The following is a 23,129-nucleotide window of genomic DNA, read 5'->3' as shown; positions in this document are numbered from 1 at the left end:
TCACCCTCCGAACCAACAGGTCCCAGACGTGCTCAATGGGATTGAGATCCGGGCTCTTCACTGGCCATGACAGAACACCGACTTTCCTGTCTTGCAGGAAATCACGCACAGAACGAGCAGTATGGCTGGTGGCCTTGTCATGCTGGAGGGGTACCACATGAGGGAGGAGGATGTCTTCCCTGTAACGCACAGCGTTGAGATTGCCTGCAATGACAACAAGCTCAGTCCGATGATGCTGTGACACACCACCCCAGACCATGACGGACACTCCACCTCCAAATCGATACCGCGCCAGAGTACAGGCCTCGGTGTAAGGAATCTGACCATCACCCCTGGTGAGATAAAACCGCGACTCATCAGTGAAGAGCACTTTTTTGCCTGTCCTGTCTGGTCCAGCGACAGTGGGTTTGTGCCCATAGGCGACGTTGTTGCCGGTGATGTCTGGTGAGAACCTGCCTTACAACAGGCCTACAAGCCCTCAGTCCAGCCTCTCCCCCGACCATCCACTCAAGAAAACATATCGGCCTGCGGCTGAATTTAGTTGATAATCCCTGGTGTATGCCATGTGTATCCTGTACATACAACTAATAAAACTTAAACTTAATTAGGCTGTTATGGTGTCTGGTGTCGTGTCTTTGACTATGCCAGATTAATTGCTATGACATGCTATTCTATAAAATAATTTCTCCGTAATTAATATTACCTGATTGAACTAATCATGTAAATGTTAATTAACTAGAGAGGGACACCACGAAATAATATTTATAGAGCTGTTATCTTTCGAATAAACTCTTAAAGATTTAGTAATATTTTACATCCATAGTAGTCACATTAATCGTCATTTTATTCAGTCTAATCTGAAAGTGGTAAATCCTTGGTTATCTGCAAGAATCCTGGCTAACAAGTTGAATCAGCAATACAAAATTGGGTTTAATTATTTATTTACTAAATACCTAACTAATCACACAGAAACACACATACACAATTAAATCATAACTTGATCACAAAGTGCCGTCATAACGGAAAACGTCCCTAGCGGGCAGAATAGATATGACAGCTTGTTACACAAAGAAAAGGGGGGGGGGGCTGGGTTTTAGTGAAAGGGCGGGAGACTGGGACAGGGCCGAAGCTGTGCTATCGTAAATACAGTATCTTATGCATTCTAAATGACCGCCCATTTGAAAAGGAAAATGCAATAAATATTTACTCTGAGCTGCGCTTCAGTAGGTTGGTGGTAGATGGAAGACCGTATCGCCAACCCGAGTCCTCTGTCCTTTGAAGAATGTCTCTGGTGATCACTGGATACGTTGGAGTAACGTCGTGTGTAGTAGACGGGATACTCTGACTGTCCTTCCTAACCTACGTTTGTAGCAGCTGTTGCTAACTCAACGGCTAGGAGGTATCCCTTCTGTAGTGAATACGAGTTCAAAGTTCATACCATTTACAACCAAAGTCCATGCTGATGTTGGCTTAGTTCTGTAGTTATTATCTGAACCATTCTGACATCGGATCGTCATCCTAAATGTACCCGGAACAGGAAGTTATATTTTTGTCAATGGCTTTTATAGTGGAGGGAGAGGGGTGTGTCTGAAAAGTTTATAACCCATGTCTCTTCACAGGGGCGGGCCCCTAGTTGAGCAGAAGCCCAAATTTATGAAAATCCAAATCTCTCATTTGGAAGCTAAAATTACATTTAATCTCTTCACAAATAATTTCATATTCAAACATTTGAATTAAACAACAATTCCATGTGAATCCGATACCTCTGACGTTTAGACTTTCCACAGTAGAGTTTGTCATTCTATCATTGATGAGAATGTGTCAGAGGGCAACCGAACTGACATAATATACTTTAAAACTTCTTATGGCTGCAAGGGGCAGTATTGAGTAGCCAGTTAAATCGTGCCCATTTCAAACGGCCTCGTACTCAATTCTTGCTCGTACAATATGCATATTATTATTACTATTGGATAGAAAACACTCTCTAGTTTCTAAAACCGTTTGAATTATTTCTCTGAGTGAAACAGAACTCATTATGCAGCACATTTCCTGACCAGGAAGTGGAATGTCAGAAATCGATGCTCTGTTCAACTTCCTGCCTATACATGGGCATGAAACGTAAGAGTCTACGTACACTTCATACACCTTCCCCTGGTTGTCAAGAGGCGGTGAGAGAAGAAATTTCGTGTCTATCTTGGTCTGAGGTGGAATTAAAGCTCTTTGTTTGACGTGACCGTCCATATCCTGTTTCTGGAGCGCGCGAAAGAGGACATGGATATGCCTTCTGTTTAGCTGTCGTTATGAACGACTAACATCTCCGGGATAGATTTTATTTGATACATGTGACCATATCATCGTAAAGTATGTTTTTTCAATATAGTTTCATCAGATTATTGAAAAATTTTCGGGAGTTTTGCCGTGTTCCGTTCTCTGACTTTGTTTACGTTGGAGAGATCCGTGCCACTTGGCAAGTGCGCTTCCTAAATCGAGAGGGAAAATGAAGGTTCTAAATCCAAACACCGACTGTTCTGGACAAAGGACACCTTGTCCAACATTCTGATGAAAGATCAGCAAAAGTAAGAAACATTTTATGATGCTATTTCATATATCTGTCGAACTCTGTACTAGTCGTGGGCGGCCAACGTTTTGGCTACTCTAAGCTATACCGAAGCTGCATAACGTAATGAAGTTATTTTTAGAATTCTAACACTGTGATTTCATTAATAACTAATGGATCTATCATTTCCTATACAACATGTATTTTTTAGTTATGTTTATGAATAGCTATTTGGTCAGAATATGTGTGTCAGAAAAAGTGTCAGTAAAATATCCGAACGTTGTGGGAAATAGTAGCTACGTTAGCATAATGGGTAACCACTGATTTCAGCTCTAAATATGCACATTTTTGAACAAAACATAAGTGTATGTATAACCTGATGTTATAGGACTGTCATCTGAGGAAGAAAATCAAGGTTAGTCAAAAATTATATATCTTTTGCCTGTTTGTTACGATCGCTTACTTTTGCTACTGGGAAATGGCTTGTGTTTTTGGCTATTGTGGCTACGCTAATATAACGCTATATTGTGTTTTCGCTGTAAAACACTTGATAAATCGGAAATATTGTCTGGAATCACAAGATGCCTGTCTTTCAATTGCTGTACACTATGTATTTTTCAGAAATGTTTTATGATGAGTAATTAGGTATTTGACGTTGGTGTCTGTAAATATTATGGCTGCTTTCGGTGCAATTTCTGATTGTAGCTGAAATGTAAACTATGATTTATACCTGAAATATGCAAATTTTTCGAACAAAACATATGCTATACAATAAATATGTTATCAGACTGTCATCTGATGAAGTTGTTTCTTGGTTAGTGGCTATTTATATCTTTATTTGGTCGAATTTGTGATAGCTACTGATGGAGTAAAAACCTGATGGAGTAAGAAAAGTTGTGTCTTTTGCTAACGTGGTTAGCTAATAGATTTACATATTTTGTCTTCCCTGTAAAACATTTTAAAAATCGGACATGTTGGCTTGATTCACAAGATGTGTACCTTTCATATGCTGTATTGGACTTGTTAATGTGTGAAAGTTAAATATTTAAAAAAAAATATCTTTTGAATTTCGCGCCCTGCACTTTGAGCTGGCTGTTGTCATAAGTGTACCGGTGTCGGGCTGCCGCCATAAAAGGTTAAGTACCACCGCATATGTTCAGTTGGTCGGATTACCAGAATATAGTTAATTCCCCCCCACTTTCTGATGTCCCCAGAATCTCTATGTTAACCAAGGGGTTTTCTTATGTCACATCAGTAGGGAAGAGAAAAAGAGGGAAAGAGGTATTTATGACTGTCATAAACCTACCCCCACTGCCAACGTCATGACACTGGTCATTTAGAGATTTGCATTGGTAGGCGTACCCCCTCTTTGGCTGTGTTTACATATATACATATTTTGTCCAATTATTGGCAAAAGATCTGATCTGATTGGTCAAGACCAATAATTGGGCAAAAGATCAGAACTGGGCTGCCTGTGTAAACACAGATTTTGAAACCCTGATGTTACTTTAATGATGCATGTGACTGGTGAACTATGCTCACACAACTGGAGCTAGGCCTGCTATAGTTGCTACCCACCTTAATCAGGTCCTCTTTGAAAAGCAAACGCATCTGTGGACAGAGAGACCTACTATAATCCATCACATTTAGCTGATTTTGTTTATTAGATAAGAGATCTTAAACTTCAACGGTATAATTTTACCTCAGGTTAAGGGGCAGCATGTAACCTAGTGGTTAGAGTATTGGGCCAGTAACCGAAAGGTTGCTGGATCAAATCCCTGAGCTGACAAAGTACAAATCTGTCGTTCTACCACTGAACAAGGAAGTTAACCCACTGTTCCCTGGTAGGCCGTCATTGTAAATAAGAATTTGTTCTTAACTGACTAGCCTAGTTAAATAAAGGTTAAATAAACAGACATACCATAATCTAAGGACTCATTAGCTAGTACTAGCCATTGGTTGAAATTATTAGTAATAATTACAGTTGAAGTTGGAAGTTTAAATACACTTAGGTTGGAGTCATTAAAACTTGTTTTTCAACCACTCCAAAAATGTCTTGTTAACAAACTATAGTTTTGGCAAGTCGGTTAGGACATCTGTGCATGACAAGTAATTTTTCCAACAATTGTTTACAGACAGATTATTGCACTTATAATTCACTGTATCACAATTCCAGTGGGTCAGAAGTTTACTAAGTTGACTGTTCCAAGTTTGGAAAATTCCAAAAAATGATGTCATGGCTTTAGAAGCTTCTGATAGGCTAATTGACATAATTTGAGTCCATTGGAGGTGTACCTGTGGATGTATTTCAAGGCCTACCTTCAAACTCAGTGATTCTTTGCTTGACATTATTGGACAATCTAAAGAAATCAGCCAAGACCTCAGAAAAAAAATTGTATACCTCCACAAGTCTGGTTCATCCTTGGGAGCAATTTCCAAACTCCTGAAGGCACCACGTTCATATGTACAGGCAATAGTACGCAAGTATAAACACCACGCAACCGTCATACCGCTCAGGAAGGAGACGCATTCTGTCTCCTAGAGATGAACGTACTTTGGTGCGACAAGTGCAAATTAATACCAGAACAACAGCAATAGACCTTGTGAAAATGCTGGAAGAAACAGGTACAAAAGTATCTATATCAACAGTAAAATGAGTCCTATATCGACATAACCTGAAAGGCCGCTCAGCAAGGAAGAAGCCACTGCTCCAAACCCGCCATAAAAAAGCCAGACTACGGTTTGCAACTGCACATGGGGACAAAGATTGTACTTTTTGGAGAAATGTCCTCTGGTCTGATGAAACAAAAATAGAACTGTTTGGCCATAATGACCATCGTTATGTTTGGAGGAAAAAGGGGGAGGCTTGCAAGCCGAAGAACACCATCCCAACCGTGAAGCACGGGGATGGCAGCATCATGTTGTGGGGGTGCTTTGCTGCAGGAGGGACTGGTGCACTTCACAAAATAGATGCCATCATGAGTAGGAAAAATGATGTGGCTATATTGAAGCAACATCTCAAGACATCAGTCAGGAAGTTAAAGCTTGGTCGCAAATAGGTCTTCCAAATGGACAATGACCCCAAGCATACTTCCAAAGTTGTGGCAAACAAAGTCAAGGAATTGGAGTGGCCATCACAAAGCCCTGACCTCAATCCAATAGAACATTTGTGTGCGGAACTGAAAAAGCTTGTGCAAGCAAGGAGGCTGACAAACCTGACTCAGTTACACCAGCTCTGTCAGGAGGAATGGGACAAAATTCACCCAACTTATTGTGGGAAGCCTGTGGAAGTCTACCCGAAACGTTTGACCCAAGTTAAACAATTTAAAAGGCAACGCTACCAAATACTAATTGAGTGTATGTAAACTTCTGACCCACTGGGAATGTGATGAAAGAAATAAAAGCTGAAATAAATAATTCTCTCTACTATTATTCTGACATTTCACATTCTTAAAATGAAGTGGTGATCCTAACTGACCTAAAACAGGGAATTTTTACTAGGATTAAATGTCAGGAATTGTGAAACACCTTAGCGAAATACATTTAAACTCAGTTTATGTAAACTTCCGACTTCAACTGTACATCTACATCCACACATGATATGTAATTACACATACAATATAAGACAGATAATCAACAGCTCTCATTAATCATGTATGGCTAATTAGTAAAGGCATTGCATTTCCATTCAGGAAATGTAAGCTTCATTATAACTTGTCATGTGCACTGACAACAAATACATCTTCATTTTGAAAACTGAACACCTCATATTGTTTTGTAACTACTGAAAGGAAATTTGCCCATTAATCTGAAAGGGATTCTCTATTTAGTAGCTTCAGATGTCAAACACAGCCATACACAAAACTCAGCCATACACAAACTCTTGACACAAAACATCCAAAATATCCTATAAGTCATACAAATGAGAAGGATGTATGGTCATTAACCTTCAGTATGAAAGACTTGCTCTTCCAATAGATTTATTGTTAATCCAGTTACATGTTGCTGCTGGCATCGGTCAATTCCAACAAAACAAGGAACATCAGACAAAGGGAAGATTTAAAGCAGTCATTGCCATTCGGCTGCATGCATAAACCACGTGAGTTATTACGGGTGGGGATGAATGTGAATAACGGTTGACTAAATAAAACAGACAGAAGGACAGGCATTGAGGCACACACAGGTTGATTCTATCATGGTAGAATGAGGCCTCTGGGCTTGCAAGAAATAGCTATGGAAAAGATTACTTAAAGTTGGTTATTGATTGAATAACATTTTCACTGTAGTGTTGTATAGTGCTGTAGTGTTGTATAGTGCTGTAGTGTTGTATGCGCCATTCACACGTGGCTCCTGAGTTCATGACCAGTAAGTCAATAAACAACAGGTTCCATTTACAAAATTGGGTTTGAGGTTTAACAATGTTATGTTTGTCCCTTGCGAGGTCACACTTCCTCTAAAATGTAGGTGTAGGGCCTAATGTGATTAAAGGTGTTGCCGTGCCAACACGTTCCCTCTGTTTCTCTCTTTCTTTACAAAACCACCTAGGGCTGACTTTTTAGTGGTGTTGTATCCATTTTAAATCTGGGTTCAATTTATAGGTTTATCTCCCCCTTTACTGTTATCCCCCATTGTCTTATCAGCTTGGAGAGTTCCACTTGTCTGTTTGGTTTTTGGATTTCTGTCAGCTCTCCTATCTGACAGAAAATCATTGACAGACTTAAAATATCCATTCCTTACTGGGATCTACTGTAGAGGCACTGGAATTCTGCACTGCAAGCAAACACTGACGAAAGATTGCGTAGAAACAACGTTAAACTCTGTTGGGCACTTCTTGGAGTTCATCATGTTACCATGATAAAATGAACATGTCAGTTGCACATACAGTATTAAAAAAAATCACTTGTTCTCAACTGGCCTACCTGGTTAAATAAAAGGTGAAATCATTTTTTTATTATTATTATTTTTTTAAACAGTACAGTGCCTGGTAAGTCTACACAGCCCTTGCACAGTTGTCACATTTGCTGCCTTAAAATTTTATAAAAAAATAAAAATTATGACTGGATTTTTCTTCCGACTGATCTACACAACTTGCTCTACATTTTCAAAGGAAAAAATATATATTCAACCTTTAAACAATAAAAAACTAAGATGTCTTGATTGTGTGTAATAATTGGTGGCATCACCTTTGGCAGCAATGGCGAAGGTGCATGAAGATGTCGGAAATCAGATATGACGTCATTGTTCTAGCACTATTCACAGAGTTGGTTCAATGCGCCAATAAATCTTCACAATTGACTTTCTTGCTTTACTGGCATCTTGGAGGTAAAAGTGGGACAATGTATACTGTGCTAATGACGATACAAAAAAAATTGTTAGAGCAATGTACAATACGGTGAACTTAGCAAATGAGGCATTTGTGGTAAAGTGCATGGACGTCGCCATCGTTATGCACCTCCATTTCAACTGTAAATCATTTTGAATAAGATTCTAACAACTCTTAGACCAATTTACTGAGCTTGAGCATTTTTGACAGAAACAATGGATATGTTGTCCTAAGAGTTAGTAGAATCATATTCAAAATTACATATATATACAAAATTATACTTTTTCTTTCACTTAAATGTGGAGCAAGTTATGCAGATCAGTAGGAAAAATAATATAATTTTAATCCAGGCAGGAAAATGTGACAACTGTGCAAGGGGTGTGTAGACTTTCACCCGGCATTGTTATAGGTCCGGACTGAGCTGTGCCAATTTTCTCCCTGATAGCTTGATAGAAGCACTTGCTTGAAAACTACAGTTTCAGATTCATCATGTGTACATGTGGTTGTTATCAACCCATTGTTTCATGTACACAACTGACCTTAGAAGGGTAAAAAAATACATAGGCATGCACACGTACACACACAAACACATTCACACCTTTGTCATCTTAATTTATTCTTCCTGTAGTGCTAACCTGGCCTTTTTCTCTCACAGCCATTCTAACCATTTCTATGACAACAAGGCATATGAAGCTACTAATCAAAGCCATCAATGACAGGTTTGAAGTCGACACATCTTTCCGAGAACGGTCCCAAAGTCCCATCTTTAAATGTTATTCCATTAACACTTTGGCAGAGGATGCCAATCCTGTCTCTGATGGTACTTTCTGAACTCAAATGGCGGACTAGAGGAATAGGCGGGCACACCGAGGGCTTTGACAGAAAAAGTTTTGGGAGATTACACTGGGTTTGATTACATTGGCTGGCTGCATGTCTGTCTGGGCAGCTTCCTGGTGCCTGAGAGGCAGAGGGGGAGAGAGAAGATTAGAAGCAGAATGAAACAGGGAAAAGGAGTGAGAAAATAAGAGGGTGAGGAAGAAAGAGGGATATCTAAAAAGAGAGAAATATGCAGAGAGAAACCAAGACAGAATTAGGATAGAAGAAGGGATGAAGATAACAGAAAGAGTGCGAAAGAGAAAGCTCAATATGAGAGCTAACGAGGGTCGGCTGCTTAGGCGAGCCAGTGCTGTGTGCCGTGTGTTAATTTATTTCCTGCCGGCTCACCTGCTCACTCGCCTCCCCTTCGCTCCGAGCACTAACGAGAGACGACAGGGGTGGCCCTTACGGCCCAACGCCAGGATGTGATCATTAGAGATGGAGGGGAGAAATGTCAAACTATCTACTCACACACACACACACACACTTCTGCCTGCTGTCGCTCTTCACCAGGGGGTTGCCACCCTCTCAGAGCAGTCCTCCACCTGGGCAATCTCATCCCTCTGTTTCTACATCCTCCTCTCTTTCTCCTTGTCTTTCGTTCACTCCACTGTCATTTTCACTATCCATCAATACATATTTGGTTTATGTCATATTTTTTAGCTTCTTTATTGAGATCCCTGTGTGGCTCTAGATCATTGCTGAGACATGCCAGTGGTACCTCATAGATACTAAAGGTATTTCAGTCTTCATACAGCTTGTGCGAAACACTCCAAAAATAGACTTGCATATTAAACAAATGTCTCATGAATGTGTGAATATAGAGGGAAGGAAAGCATATGAGAGGAAGAGAGAGAGAGACATGACATTTGAAATGTCTTTATTCTTTTGTATTCTGTGAGTATAATGTTTACTGTTAATCTTTATTGTTTATTTCACTTTTATCTACTTCACTTGCTTTGGCAATGTTAACATATGTTTCCCATGCCAATAAAGCTCTTGAATTGAGAGAAAGGGGCAAACTTAAAATCAGTCAACCAAATCAAACGTATAATAGAATGTACAAACATTCCCTCACACCCTTACCCAATCAAACGTATAATAGAATGTACAAACATTCCCTCACACCCTTACCGAATCAAACGTATAATAGAATGTACAAACATTCCCTCACACCCTTACCCAATCAAACGTATAATAAAATGTACAAACATTCCCTCACACCCTTACCCAATCAGATTATGGTCACACAGACCGATCTCTGCCCATTGCAAACACATTAAAGGCCTCAGTTCAACACATTATTGCAGGGTTGCCAGATCAATAGCTGGGAGAGCCTAATCAATGGGTCTTCATGCAGAGCATGGATCCAGCGAGAGGCATCCATAAATCTCTCTCTCATATATATATATATATATGAGAAACAGATTTCAGCTTTAGATTTGTCTTTCCTGAAAGAGGATGTTTAACATCTCGCTCGCTCACACACTCAGAGTACTGTCTTTTATACAGGCAAGGCCAAGGTGCACAACCACAGGAGTCAAGAGTCCATCAGCCATGAGATTGTGCTAAGAAGTATACCCCAATGCATTGTTCAAGGATCATCTCCTCTCCATCTACTAACCATTAATGGACGATACACAAAACTGATCCAAGACCTGCTAACAAGCACTGTGTTATCTGCTAAGTGACCAGCAAAAATGGCATTGGTGAATAGCATTGGTGAATAGCATTGGTGAATAGCATTGGTAAATAGCATAAAAGGAACAATGGGCCAGAAGGTTGCTATGGAGATGAGCCAATTGTCTGGGGTCTGCAGGTCTCATTATTGTGGGAACACCATTAGCTTCTATAGACATTAGGACTGACAAGAACAGGCCTTACTCAAATTTACGGGAGGAATCAGGTCTAATTGAGTTCTTCACACAGCACATTATCTTAATGGGTGGCAATGTAATAATGAACAACACACATTAGCACGATTCTTTTTGCAATAATTCTGAGGATAAACGTTCTATTCATCAACTAGCTAGGAAGTTGGATTGAAGTCATTTAATGGTTCCTGTGATTAGCCTCCCATTTTCAAGTCAAAAGAAGCTGCTCTACTCCCAGTACTAGTAACAATGGCATTTATTTCAAAATACGCCTTCAGATGAATACGCCTAAATGGTTTACAGTTTACAAATGACAGTAACCACTGATCACACCAACATATGCTTACTAGTTACAGCCACCGCTTACTACTAATTGGTGCCATGGAAGACCCCCTGGAAAAAGGTGAAGGGGAGGGAGGACACCCTTGCCTTAGTTGACAAGGCCATGGTGAGGGAGAGCACGCTGATTAAAAAGTCTCATCAGCCAATGACCTATAAGATACGCATTCAAAGAGACCTGTGATTAGCTGGAGTCACCTGAGTTAAGGAAAGTGATCAAGGAAAGGACATTAGACTCACGGTTTCTGTTCCAATAGCCCCACTAGTATACCACATTGGGCATATTGCATCTTGATTATACAATGTATCCTAACATGAATAGTTTTGTGGTTACCTAGGCAGCACTTCAAACAATCTAGAAATTGATAACAATTAAATGTTATGTAAAGGGCAAAAAAGTGTGTGCGCGCGTGTTTGTGTGTACGTGTATGTGATCCAATTCTCACCTGACAGGCGTTGTACAGCAGCTGGTGCTCAAACTTCTTGATGCCCAGAATCAGCTGGAACATCTCGTACAGCTGCTCCTTACTGAGTATCAACTCGGACACGGCACTGAGGTGCATCCTCTGGGGCTGGCGTCGTAGGTCCTCATCCCCCCTGTAGATGGCGTCGTACTTGGCGATCCAGGAGCTCAGCACTGTCTCTTTGCTCAGGCCGTCGATCTCGGGCAAGCTGCGCACCCGGCGCTCAATGTTCTTCTTGAAGACGTCACGGAAGTCGCAGGCTGAGCAGCCGCCACTCTGCACCATCCTGGATACCCGCTCACTGTTCAGAAAACCCTGCACAGGAGGAAACCAGGGAGTGTAAGGATCCAGAAGTAAGCAAGACTAATGTAGTGCTGCTAAGTTAATGTAGCTATTTAACCCTTTACACTGGTACCCGTATACAGGTTGAAAATGGCAGAGTTGGGCACTGATAAATGCCTACATTGGAACACAGTGGTTGTACAGTAACATGCTATACTTGATGTCAGAACTCTGGGTCTGCACTTCACAGTGCTGTATGGGTTTTGACTGACAGCCGTTCTGAACTTGAGCGTGACAAGCAGTTTCTCCCATCCATCATGCTAATTGGGAAACTTTTGCTACTTTTTTTATGTCTGAGTGAGGGAAATGCTGTAAATGACGAGGACTCTATGTATTTTGAAAGATGAGATGTTAAGGATTATAATACCGTTTTGATTCCAAATGTGCACTTTACATTTCCATATCATAAAACTCATGTCATATAGTGTCAACGTTTATGATCACTATGTTTGATGTACAGTTACAAGATGACATGTCGTCATACCCTGGGTTATTCTGAACAGAATGAGCCTGTTTATCCATTGTGAAGAAAATTTGCCGCTGCACATGCACCTGAACGCGCTCATGACTCCTTTCTATGCGCACCAAAATGATGATCCATTTCCCTGAATAGCATTGTGAAAGCCTAAACACCCTTAACTTAGCTAGTCATGTCGGGAATAGAACAGGCTTTCAAATGATGCCCACCTAACCCAGATTGCGATTTATAATGGACCATTTTTGGATTGCATAAACAACAGTAATTGTGTGATGGCGGGGATGCAGGTTTGTGTTCCAAACAAAATAATTACAACTGTGTTCGCTCTAGTTCCTCAATGGCACCACTAGCAGAACAACAAAAAAAGCACTTCATAGTTGAAGGCTCTTCTTTGAGTCAGAAATATGAATTGAAATGACTTAGGAACTGTGTACACTTTGGAGGTGTGTGACCACTTGGAGACACCAGTTAGTCCTCTCACTCAAACCCTTGTCATTTTTATTGTCTTATGTTGCACTTACAGCACATTTTCCAGGAATATTCGTATCATGTTACTAATGTATCCTGAGTATTTTCAGTACACTAAATGTAAAATGCAAAAAATCAACAGTGTAAAGTTTGGATTCCATCTTGTGTCAGGTGAACTGTTGTGGCCTCAACTTTGGTCTAATAATTTCCCATAACCTCCTAAATGTTCCCTTTCAATTGCTACCATGGTTATGCATATGCTTTTCATATTGCTTCTGTAAGAAATATTTCAATTTAGCCCTATCCATATATAGGCCAATTTGTTGCCATTGGTGCACTTTGTTATAGTCCCTGATAACCTTACCAATGACCATTACTCCAATGGTGCATGACTCCAGAGTGTGACCTCCACTGTTCCCCGGGCGCCGAAGACGTGGATGTCGATTAAGGCAGCCCTCCGCACCTCTTTGGTTCAGAGGGGTTGGGTTAAATGCGGAAGACATTTCAGTTAAATCCATTCAGTTCTACAACTGACTAGGTATCCCCCTTTCCCTTTCTGTGTTGCATTTCTGAGAAACAGTATTTTCTTGCATCCCACTATGTACACGAGATACAAACATGAAAATAATAAATGTTGATATACAATACAAAAATAACTTAATATGGAACACAAGTAGATCAAGAAATTAAACAATAAAACAGTGTAGGTTGATTTAGCTCAGGATAATCTCCTTACATGGGCGCCAGTGGTATTAAACATGCAGGTTTTATGTCCAACTCAGGGCAGGCAGAAGATGTTTCTTCCTCAGGGCTTTAACTGCAGACTCACTCGGATTCTGTCTGCTGGTAGTCATGACGCCTGGGAGGGGAGGATGACGGTACATGAAGTTCATGTTTTAAGGCTCACTCAAGGGTCTCGTCTGGATGTAGCCATTAGGGAAGGCTAATCTGTATTTGTATTTATGATGGACCCCCATTAGCTGCTGCCAAGGCGGGTTGTACTGGCCTCTCTGCTTCAGAGAAGCTCCTGACTCTTCACATGGTGTATGAGTGATATAACCCAGGCCCTGTGTGTCCCCAGGCGCTCTCATTTGTTGACCTCTGCAACCGTAAAAGCATTGGGTTCATGCATGTTAACATCAGAAGCCTCCTCCCTAAGTTTACTGTATTCACTGCTTTAGCACACTCCGCCAACCCTGATGTCCTAGCCGTGTCTGAATCCCGACTTAGGAAGGTCACCAAAAATTCTGAAATTTCCATCCCCAATTACAACATTTTCCATCAAGACAGAACTGCTAAAGGGGGCGGAATTGCAATCTGCTGTAGAGACAGCCTGCAGAGTTCTGTCATACTATCCAGGTCTATGCCAAAACAGTTTGAGCTTCTACTTTTAAAGATCCATCTCTCAAGAAATAAGTCCCTCACTGTTGCCGCTTGTTATAGACCCCCCTAAGCTCCCAGCTGTGCCCTGGACACCATATGTGAATTGATTGTCAAGGAAGATGGCGCCGGAGGAGATGGCTGCCGTTTTACGGTCTCCTAACCAACTGTGCTATTATGTGTTTTTCTTTGCGATATTTGTAAATTATTTTGTACATAATGTTTCTGCAACCGTATCTTACGGCAGAAAAGAGCTTCTGGATATCAGGACAGCGATCACTCACCTCGGATTAGACGAAGATTTTTCAACAACAAGCAGGACTCACACGATGTTCTCCAAACACCCCACAGGGCAGACATCCCAATTATTCGCAAAAGGAAGCGACGCAGAGGACGAAGAGCCGGACGCCACGTCCGGACCCGCAGAAGGCGAGTAGGAAAGCTGCCGTTACCGTCAATACTACTCGCCAACGTGCAATCATTGGACAATAAACTAGATGAGGTACGATCACGAATATCCTACCAATGGGACATAAAAAACTGTAATATCCTATGTTTCACGGAATCGTGGCTGAATGACATGGATATTCAGCTAGCGGGATATACACTGCACCGGCAAGATAGAACAGCACACTCCGGTAAGACGAGGGGGGGGGGGGGGCAGTCTGTGCATATTTGTAAACAACAGCTGGTGCACAAAATCTAAGGAAGTCTCTAGATTTTGCTCGCCTGAAGTAGAGTATATTGTGATAAATTGCAGGCCACACCACTTGCCTCGAGAATTCTCAGCTATACTTTTCGTGGCTGTTTATTTACCACCACAAACAGATGCTGGTACTAAAGACAGCACTCAGTCAGCTGTATAAGGAAATAAGCAAACAAGGAAACCACTCACCCAGAGGCGGCGCTCCTAGTGGCCGGAGACTTTAATGCAGGGAAAATGAAATCAGTTCTACCAAATCTCTATCAACATGTTAGATGTGCAACCAGAGGAAAAAAATTCTAGATCACCTGTACTCCACACACAGAGACGTGTACAAAGCTCTCCCTCGCCCTCCATTTGGTAAATCCAACCACAACTCTATCCCCCTGATTCCTGCTTACAAGCAAAAATTAAAGCAGGAAGCACCAGTGACGCGGTCTATAAAACAAGTGGTGAGATGAAGCAGATGCTAAACTACAGGACTGTTTTGCTATCACAGAGTGGAACATGTTCCGGGATTCTTCCAATGACATTGAGGAATACACCACATCAGTCGCTGGCTTTATCAATAAGTGCATTGTGGACGTCGTCCCCACAGTGACTGTACGTACATACCCCAACCAGAAGCCATGGATTACAGGCAACATTCGCACTGAGCTAAAGGGTAGAGCTGCCGCTTTCAAGGTGCTGGACTCTAACCTGGAAGCTTACAAGAAATCCCGCTATGCCCTGCGACGAACCATCAAACAGGCAAAGCGTCAATACAGGGCTAAGATTGAATCATACTACACCGGCTCCAACGCTCGTCAGATGTGGCAGGGCTTGCAAACTATTACAGACTACAAAGGGAAGCACAGCCGTGAGCTGCCCAGTGACACGAGCCTACCAGATGAGCTAAATCACTTCTATGCTCGCTTCGAGGCAAGCAACACTGAGGCATGTGAGTAAGACCTTCAAACAGGTCAACATACACAAGGCTGCGGGAACAGACTGATTACCAGGACGTGTGCTCTGGGCATGTGCTGACCAACTGGCAGGTGTCTTCACTGACATTTTCAATATGTCCCTGATTGAGTCTGTAATACCAACAAGTTTCAAGCAGACCACCATAGTCCCTGTGCCCAAGAACACAAAGGCAACCTGCCTAAATGACTACAGACCAGAAGCACTCACGTCCATAGCCATGAAGTGCTTTGAAAGGCTGGCAATTGCTCACATCAACACCATTATCCCAGAAACCCTAGACCCACTCCAATTTGCATACCGCCCAAACAGATCCACAGATGATGCAATCTCTATTGCACTCCACACTGCCCTTTCCCACCTGGACAAAAGGAACACCTATGTGAGAATGCTATTCATTGACTACAACTCAGCGTTCAACACCATAGTACCCTCAAAGCTCATCACTAAGCTAAGGAACCTGGCACTAAACACCTCCCTCTGCAATTGGATCCAGGACTTCCTGACAGGCCACCCCCAGGTGGTGAGGGTGGGTAGCAACACACCTGCCACGCTGATCCTCAATACTGGAGCTCCCCAGGGGTGCGTGCTCAGTCCCCTCCTGTACTCCCTGTTCACCCACGACTGCATGGCCAGGCACGACTCCAACACCATCATTAGGTTTGCAGACGACACAACAGCGGTAGGCCTGATCACCGACAACGACGAGACAGCCTATAGGGAGGAAGTCAGAGACCTGGCCGTGTGGTGCCAGAATAACAACCTATCCCTCAACGTAACCAAGACTAAGGAGATGATTGTGGACTACAGGAAAAGGAGGACCGAGCACGTCCCCATTCTCATCGACGGGGCTGTAGTGGAGCAGGTTGAGCTTCAAATTCCTTGGTGTCCACATCAACAACAAACTAGAATGGTCCAAACACACCAAGACAGTCGTGAAGAGGGCACGACAAAGCCTATTTCCCCTCAGGAAACTAAAAAGATTTGGCATGGGTACCGAGATCCTCAAAAGGTTCTACAGCTGCAACATCGAGAGCATCCTGACCGGTTGCATCATGCCTGGTACGGCAATTGCTCGGCCTCCGACCGCAAGGCACTTCAGAGGGTAGTGCGTAAGGCCCAGTACATCACTGGGGCAAAGCTGCCTGCCATCCAGGACCTCTACACCAGGCGGTGTCAGAGGAAGGCCCTAAAAACTGTCAAAGACCCCAGCCACCCCAGTCATCGACTGTTCTCTCTACTACCGCATGGCAAGCGGTACCGGAGTGCCAAGTCTAGGACAAAAAGGCTTTTCAACAGTTTTTACCCCCAAACCATAAGACTCCTGAACAGGTAACCAAATGGTTACCTGGACTATTTGCATTGTGTGCCCCCCCCCCCAGCCCCTCTTTTACGCTGCTGCTACTCTCTGTTATTCTTATATGCATAGTCACTTTAACCATACCTACAATTACATACTACCTCAATTGGCCCGACCAACCAGTGCTCCCGCACATTGGCTAACCGGACTACCTGCATTGTGTCCCACCACCCGCCAACCCCTCTTTTTACGCTACTGCTACTCTCTGTTCATCATATATGCATAGTCACTTTAACCATACCTACATGTACATACTACCTCAATAAGCCTGACTAACCGTTGTCTGTATATAGCCTTGCTACTCTTATTTTCAAATGTCTTTTTACTGTTGTTTTATTTCTTTACTTACCTACACACACACACCTTTTTTTTCGCACTATTGGTTAGAGCCTGTAAGTAAGCATTTCACTGTAAGGTCTACACCTGTTGTATTCGACGCACGTGACAAATAAACTTTGATTTGATTTGATTGCCCCCCATATATCGTCAGAGTTCGTTCTGCTAGGTGACCTAAATTGGGATATGCTTAACACCCCGGCCATCCTACAATCTAAACTAGATGCCCTCAATCTCACAAATATTATCAAGGAACCTACCAGGTACAACCCCAAATCTGTAAACATGAGCACCCTCAGATATCATCCTGACCAACTTGACCTCTAAATACACCTCTGCTGTTTTCAACCAGGATCTCAGCGATCACTGCCTCATTGCCTGCATCTGTAATGGGTCTGCGGTCAAACGACCACCCCTCATCACTGTCAAACGCTCCCTAAAACACTTCAGCGAGCAGGCCTTTCTAATCGACCTGGCCCGGGTATCCTGGAAGTATACTGACCTCATCCCGTCAGTAGAGGATGCCTGGTTGCTCTTTAAAAGTGCTTTCCTCACCATCTTAAATAAGCATGCCCCTTTCAAAAAAATGTAAACTTAGAACAGATATAGCCCTTGGTTCACTCCAGACTTGACTGCCCTTGACCAGCACAAAACCACCCTGTGGCATACAGCACTACCATCGAATAGTCCCCTCGATATGCAACTTTTCAGGGAAGTCAGGAACCAATACACACAGTCAGCTAGGAAAGCAAAGACTAGCTTTTTCAAACAGAAATTTGCATCCTGGGACACTAATTCCAAAACGTTTTGGAACACTGAAGTCCATTGAGAATAAGATTACCTCCTCCCAGCTGCCCACTGCACTGAGACTAGGAAACACTGTCACCACTGATAAATCCACAATAATCGAGGATTTCAATAAACATTTCTCTACGGCTGGCCATGCTTTCCACCTAGCTACCCCAACCCCGGCCAACATCTCAGCACCCCCCGCAGCAACTGACCCAAGCCCCCCCCGTTTCTCCTTCACCCAAATCCAGACAACTGATGTTCTGAAAGAGCTGCAAAATCTGGATCCCTACAAATCAGCTGGGCTAGACAACCTGGACACTCTCTTCCTAAAATTATCCGCCGCCATTGCTGCAATCCCTATTACTAGTCTGTTCAACCGCTCTGGTAAATTCAATTGATTCAACATGATTTAGAAAGGAACATACCTGTCTATATAAGGTCACAAAGTTGACAGTACATGTCAGAGCAAAAACCAAGCCATAAGGTCGAAGGAATTGCCTGTAGAGCCATGAAGCATAGATATGGGACAGGGTACCAACACATTTCTGCAGCATTGAAGGTCCCCAAGAACACAGCGGCCGCCATCATTCTTAAATGAAAAAAATTTGGAACCACCAAGACTCTTTCAAGAGGTGGCCTCTGTGGAGATGGGAGAACCTTCTAGAACAGGGGTGTCAAACTCAAATACCCAGTGGGCCAAAATGTAAAACCTGAGTCGCGGGCCAACATTGAACAAATGAACCTTTTAATATGGACCCAAACAAGTTTTGCTTTAACATTGAATATGGAACAAGCATCGCTTATTACCATACAATATATAATTTAATAGTGGAGACATGCAAAATCGAATTTCAAATGAAAAAACACATCAATGGCATTCATTTATTAAATAAATACAATTTAAATAAAAATCGTATGCCTCTTTTCTATTTGCAGCCTTCTGATTTAAATACCAAAATAAACTTTTTCCACTGGCTAATAATTTTACAAATAAAATGATAATAAATCAATCAACCATTCAAGCCCATGCCTTGTAGCAAGAAAAAGTGCACAAAGAAAACGTTAATTATTGCACACTGATCTAATCTGATGTGCCCAAGCCAGATACCTGGCATCTCTTCTTGGATGCTAGTTCATCAATGTCTGGGCTCAGGCTCTGAGCTGAAGAAATCCTCAGTATCGAGCGAAGGTGTTCATCAGTCAGACGTCTCCTGTGAGTTGTTTTGGTCATCTTCATCGAGGAGAAAAGTTGCTCGCATAGATAAGTGCTGCCGAACATGGAGAGCATCTGAGCAGCTTGGGTGCGGAGCTGAGGCATTGTGTCAGGGATGAACCGTGGAAACTGTGCGGCGCCCACAGAATCATACTTTGACTTCAGCGTGTCGTTGCACTGGAGTTCAATCAGCTCCATTTGGATGTTGGTTGGTGCATTTTCCACATCAACTGCGAAGGGATTACTAAGCAGTTCAAACCTACATTTCTGGACATCGAAGTCGGCAAATCGCCGGCTAAACTCAGCGGCGAGAACACTGAGTTTTTCAGCAAACTGTGCGCATGGGAACACGGCGGTAGAGATCTGCGCTTTTATGGTTTGGCAGCAGGGAAAATGGCAAGGGTTTCCTTGCAGCATCTGATTCTCCCACAGGCACAGTTTAGTTTTAAAGGCCCTCACTGCAGCGTACATGTCTGTGATGATGCGCCCCCGCCCCTGAAGCTGCAGGTTCAGCGCATCGAGATGGCTCGATATGTCACAGACAAAGGCCAGCTCACACAGAAACTTTTGCTCCCGGAGCTCTGCTGTATCCTTCCCTTTGGTTTCCAGGAATTGACATATTTCCTCACGCAGCTCGAAACATCTGTTCAGTACTTTTCCTCTGCTTAGCCATCTCACCTCTGTGTGATACGGCACGTCTGCGTATTCCGAACCACACTCCTCTAGAAAAAATTTAAACTGCCGGTGATTCAGACCTTTGGCTCTTATAAAGTTAACTACCTGTGTTACTGTGGTCATAACATGTTCCATCTTTAGGGCTTTGGCACACAGTGATTCCTAATGTATGATGCAGTGGTAAACAGTTAGCTCACCTGCACAGTTCTCTTCCCGCATCTTCTCCCGAACCATGCCCACCAGTCCACTCTTTTTACCGCACATCGCTGGCGCACCATCTGTCGTTAATCCAACGAGTTTATCCCACGGCAGCTTTATTTCAGTTACACATTTGGAAACCTCCTCAAAGATTTCCTTTCCTGTGGTTGTGCCATGCATTGATTTGAATCCCAATAGCTCCTCCGTAACACACAGATTTGAGTCCACTCCACGGATGAAGACTGACAGCTGAGCAGTATCAGATGCGTCGCAGCTCTCATCCACAGCGAGGGAGAACGCAACGAAATCTTTTCCCTTTTCCATCAGCTGGTCATACAGATTGGTGGCAAGATCACATGTGCGATCAGCTACTGTGTTCCTGCTCAGGCTCACGTTTGAAAATGCTTGCTTTTTCTCTGGGCATACGAGGTCACAAACTTTCATCATGCACTTTTTCACGAACTCTCCCTCATTAAAGGGCCGGGCTGATTTTGCGATCTCTGCTGCCACTATATAACTAGCCTTTACAGCAGCCTCACTTTGTGATGTGGCTTTTTTGAACATATTCTGTTGTGAAACCAAACTTCTTTTCATCTCCTCTACTTTCTGGCTCCTTTGAGTCATGTCCAGGTCCTTGTATTTGTCATGGTGTTTCGTTTCATAGTGTTGTCTAATGTTGTACTCCTTACTTACAGCCACGTTGACTCCACAAACAAGACAAACAGGTTTGTCTTTTACATATGTAAACAGATATTCTGCCTCCCACTTGTCCAGAAAGCTCCTGTTTTCTGCCTTTCTTTTCGCCATTTTTGGGAAGGGATAGCGCGCTGACAGTTGTAGCGTCTATGTTGCTATGACTACTGTCACAGAGGAGAGGGCGTTTCTGGGTCCTGTCCTGATTGGCGCGCGAAAACAACAGCAGAGCATTATGGGATTCGTAGTATTAGCGGTGAATGCGCTGTATAATACTGGCGGGCCAGCTCTAGTAGTAATTTGGTATTGTCTCGCGGGCCAAATATAATTACCCCGCGGGCCAAATTTGGCCCGCGGGCCAGAGTTTGACACCCATGTTCTAGAAGGACAACCATCCCTACAGCACTCCATCAATCAGGCATTTATGGTAGAGGGGCCAGACAGAAGCCACTCCTCCGTAAAAAGGCACACGACAGCCTGCTTGGAGAAACAAGATTCTCTGGTCGATGAAACCAAGATTGAACTCTTTGGCTTGAATGCCAAGCGTCATGTCAGGAGGAAGCCTGGTACTATCCCTACGGTGAAGCATGGTGGTGGCAGCATCATGCTGTGGGGATGTTTTTCAGCGGCAGGGACTGGGAGACTAGTCAGGATCAAGGAAAAGATGAACAGCGCAAAGTACAGTGATCCTTGATGAAAACCGGCACCAGAGCGCTCAGGACCTCAGACAGGGTCGAAGGTTCACCTTCCAACAGGACAACAACCCTAAGCACACAGCCAAGACAACGCAGGAGTGGCTTAATGTCTTAACAAGTCATAATGTCTCAAGGACAAGTCTTAATGTCCTTGAGTGGCCCAGCCAGAGCCCGGACTTGAACCCGATCGAACATCTCTGGACAGACCAGAAAATAGCTGTGCAGCAACGCTCCCCATCCAACCTGACAGAGCTTGAAAGGATCTGCAGAGAAGAATGGGAGAAACTTCCCAAATACAGATGTGCCAAGATTGTAGCATCATACCCAAGAAGACTTGAGGCTGTAATCGTTGCCAAAGTAAAGGGTCTGAATACTTATGTAAATGTGATCGTTTTTTATTTTTAATGCATTTGCAAAAAAGTCTAAACTTATTTTTGCGTTGTAATTCGGGGGTAGATTGATGTGGGAAAAAACTATTTTAAATACATTTTAGAATAAGCTATAAGGTGGTAAAATGAAGGAGTCTGAATACTTTCCAAATGCACTGTATGCTCATATCTACCTCAAATGTAGTGTATAGGCTGGAGAGAGACACTGACTGACTAACATACAGACGAACATAGGAGCTTGTGTTGACAATGCGTATTACCAACTTTTTTTGATTCCGTTCCGGAGGGACGGCTACGGCATCTCTTTGTTTGATTCCGTTTCAGAGGGACGGCTACGGCATCTCTTTGTTTGATTCCGTTCCGGAGGGACGGCTACGGCATCTCTTTGTTTGATTCCGTTCCGGAGGGACGGCTACGGCATCTCTTTGTTTGATTCCGTTCCGGAGGGACGGCTACGGCATCTCTTTGTTTGATTCCGTTCCGGAGGGACGGCTACGGCATCTCTTTGTTTGATTCCGTTCCGGAGGGACGGCTACGGCATCTCTTTGTTTGATTCCGTTCCGGAGGGACGGCTACGGCATCTCTTTGTTTGATTCCGTTCGAGGGACGGCTACGGCATCTCTTTGTTTGATTCCGTTCCGGAGGGACGGCTACGGCATCTCTTTGTTTGATTCCGTTCCGGAGGGACGGCTACGGCATCTCTTTGTTTGATTCCGTTCCGGAGGGACGGCTACGGCATCTCTTTGTTTGATTCCGTTCCGGAGGGACGGCTACGGCATCTCTTTGTTTGATTCCGTTCCAGAGGGACGGCTACGGCATCTCTTTGTTTGATTCCGTTCCGGAGGGACGGCTACGGCATCTCTTTGTTTGATTCCGTTTCGGAGGGACGGCTACGGCATCTCTTTGTTTGATTCCGTTCGAGGGACGGCTACGGCATCTCTTTGTTTGATTCCGTTCCGGAGGGACGGCTACGGCATCTCTTTGTTTGATTCCGTTCCGGAGGGACGGCTA

The 23,129-nt window shown here is 43.2% G+C and overlaps 1 protein-coding gene across 1 annotated transcript in view; it reads right to left on the bottom strand.

The window, feature by feature from the left end:
* LOC120052381 (calcium-dependent secretion activator 2-like) overlaps nucleotides 1–23,129 on the bottom strand; it is a 245,685-nt gene that overhangs the window by 146,720 nt on the left and 75,836 nt on the right. The window contains exon 3 of the mRNA XM_038999251.1: nucleotides 11,416–11,748. Coding sequence (XP_038855179.1) covers nucleotides 11,416–11,748 — 333 coding nt within the window. The remainder of the gene's footprint in view (nucleotides 1–11,415; nucleotides 11,749–23,129) is intronic.

This window comes from Salvelinus namaycush, chromosome 8 (assembly GCF_016432855.1).
Source record: "Salvelinus namaycush isolate Seneca chromosome 8, SaNama_1.0, whole genome shotgun sequence".
NCBI classification, from domain to species: Eukaryota; Metazoa; Chordata; class Actinopteri; order Salmoniformes; family Salmonidae; genus Salvelinus; species Salvelinus namaycush.
The sequence above is the reverse complement of the archived record's forward strand: the minus strand, read 5'-3'. Positions and strand labels throughout refer to the sequence as shown.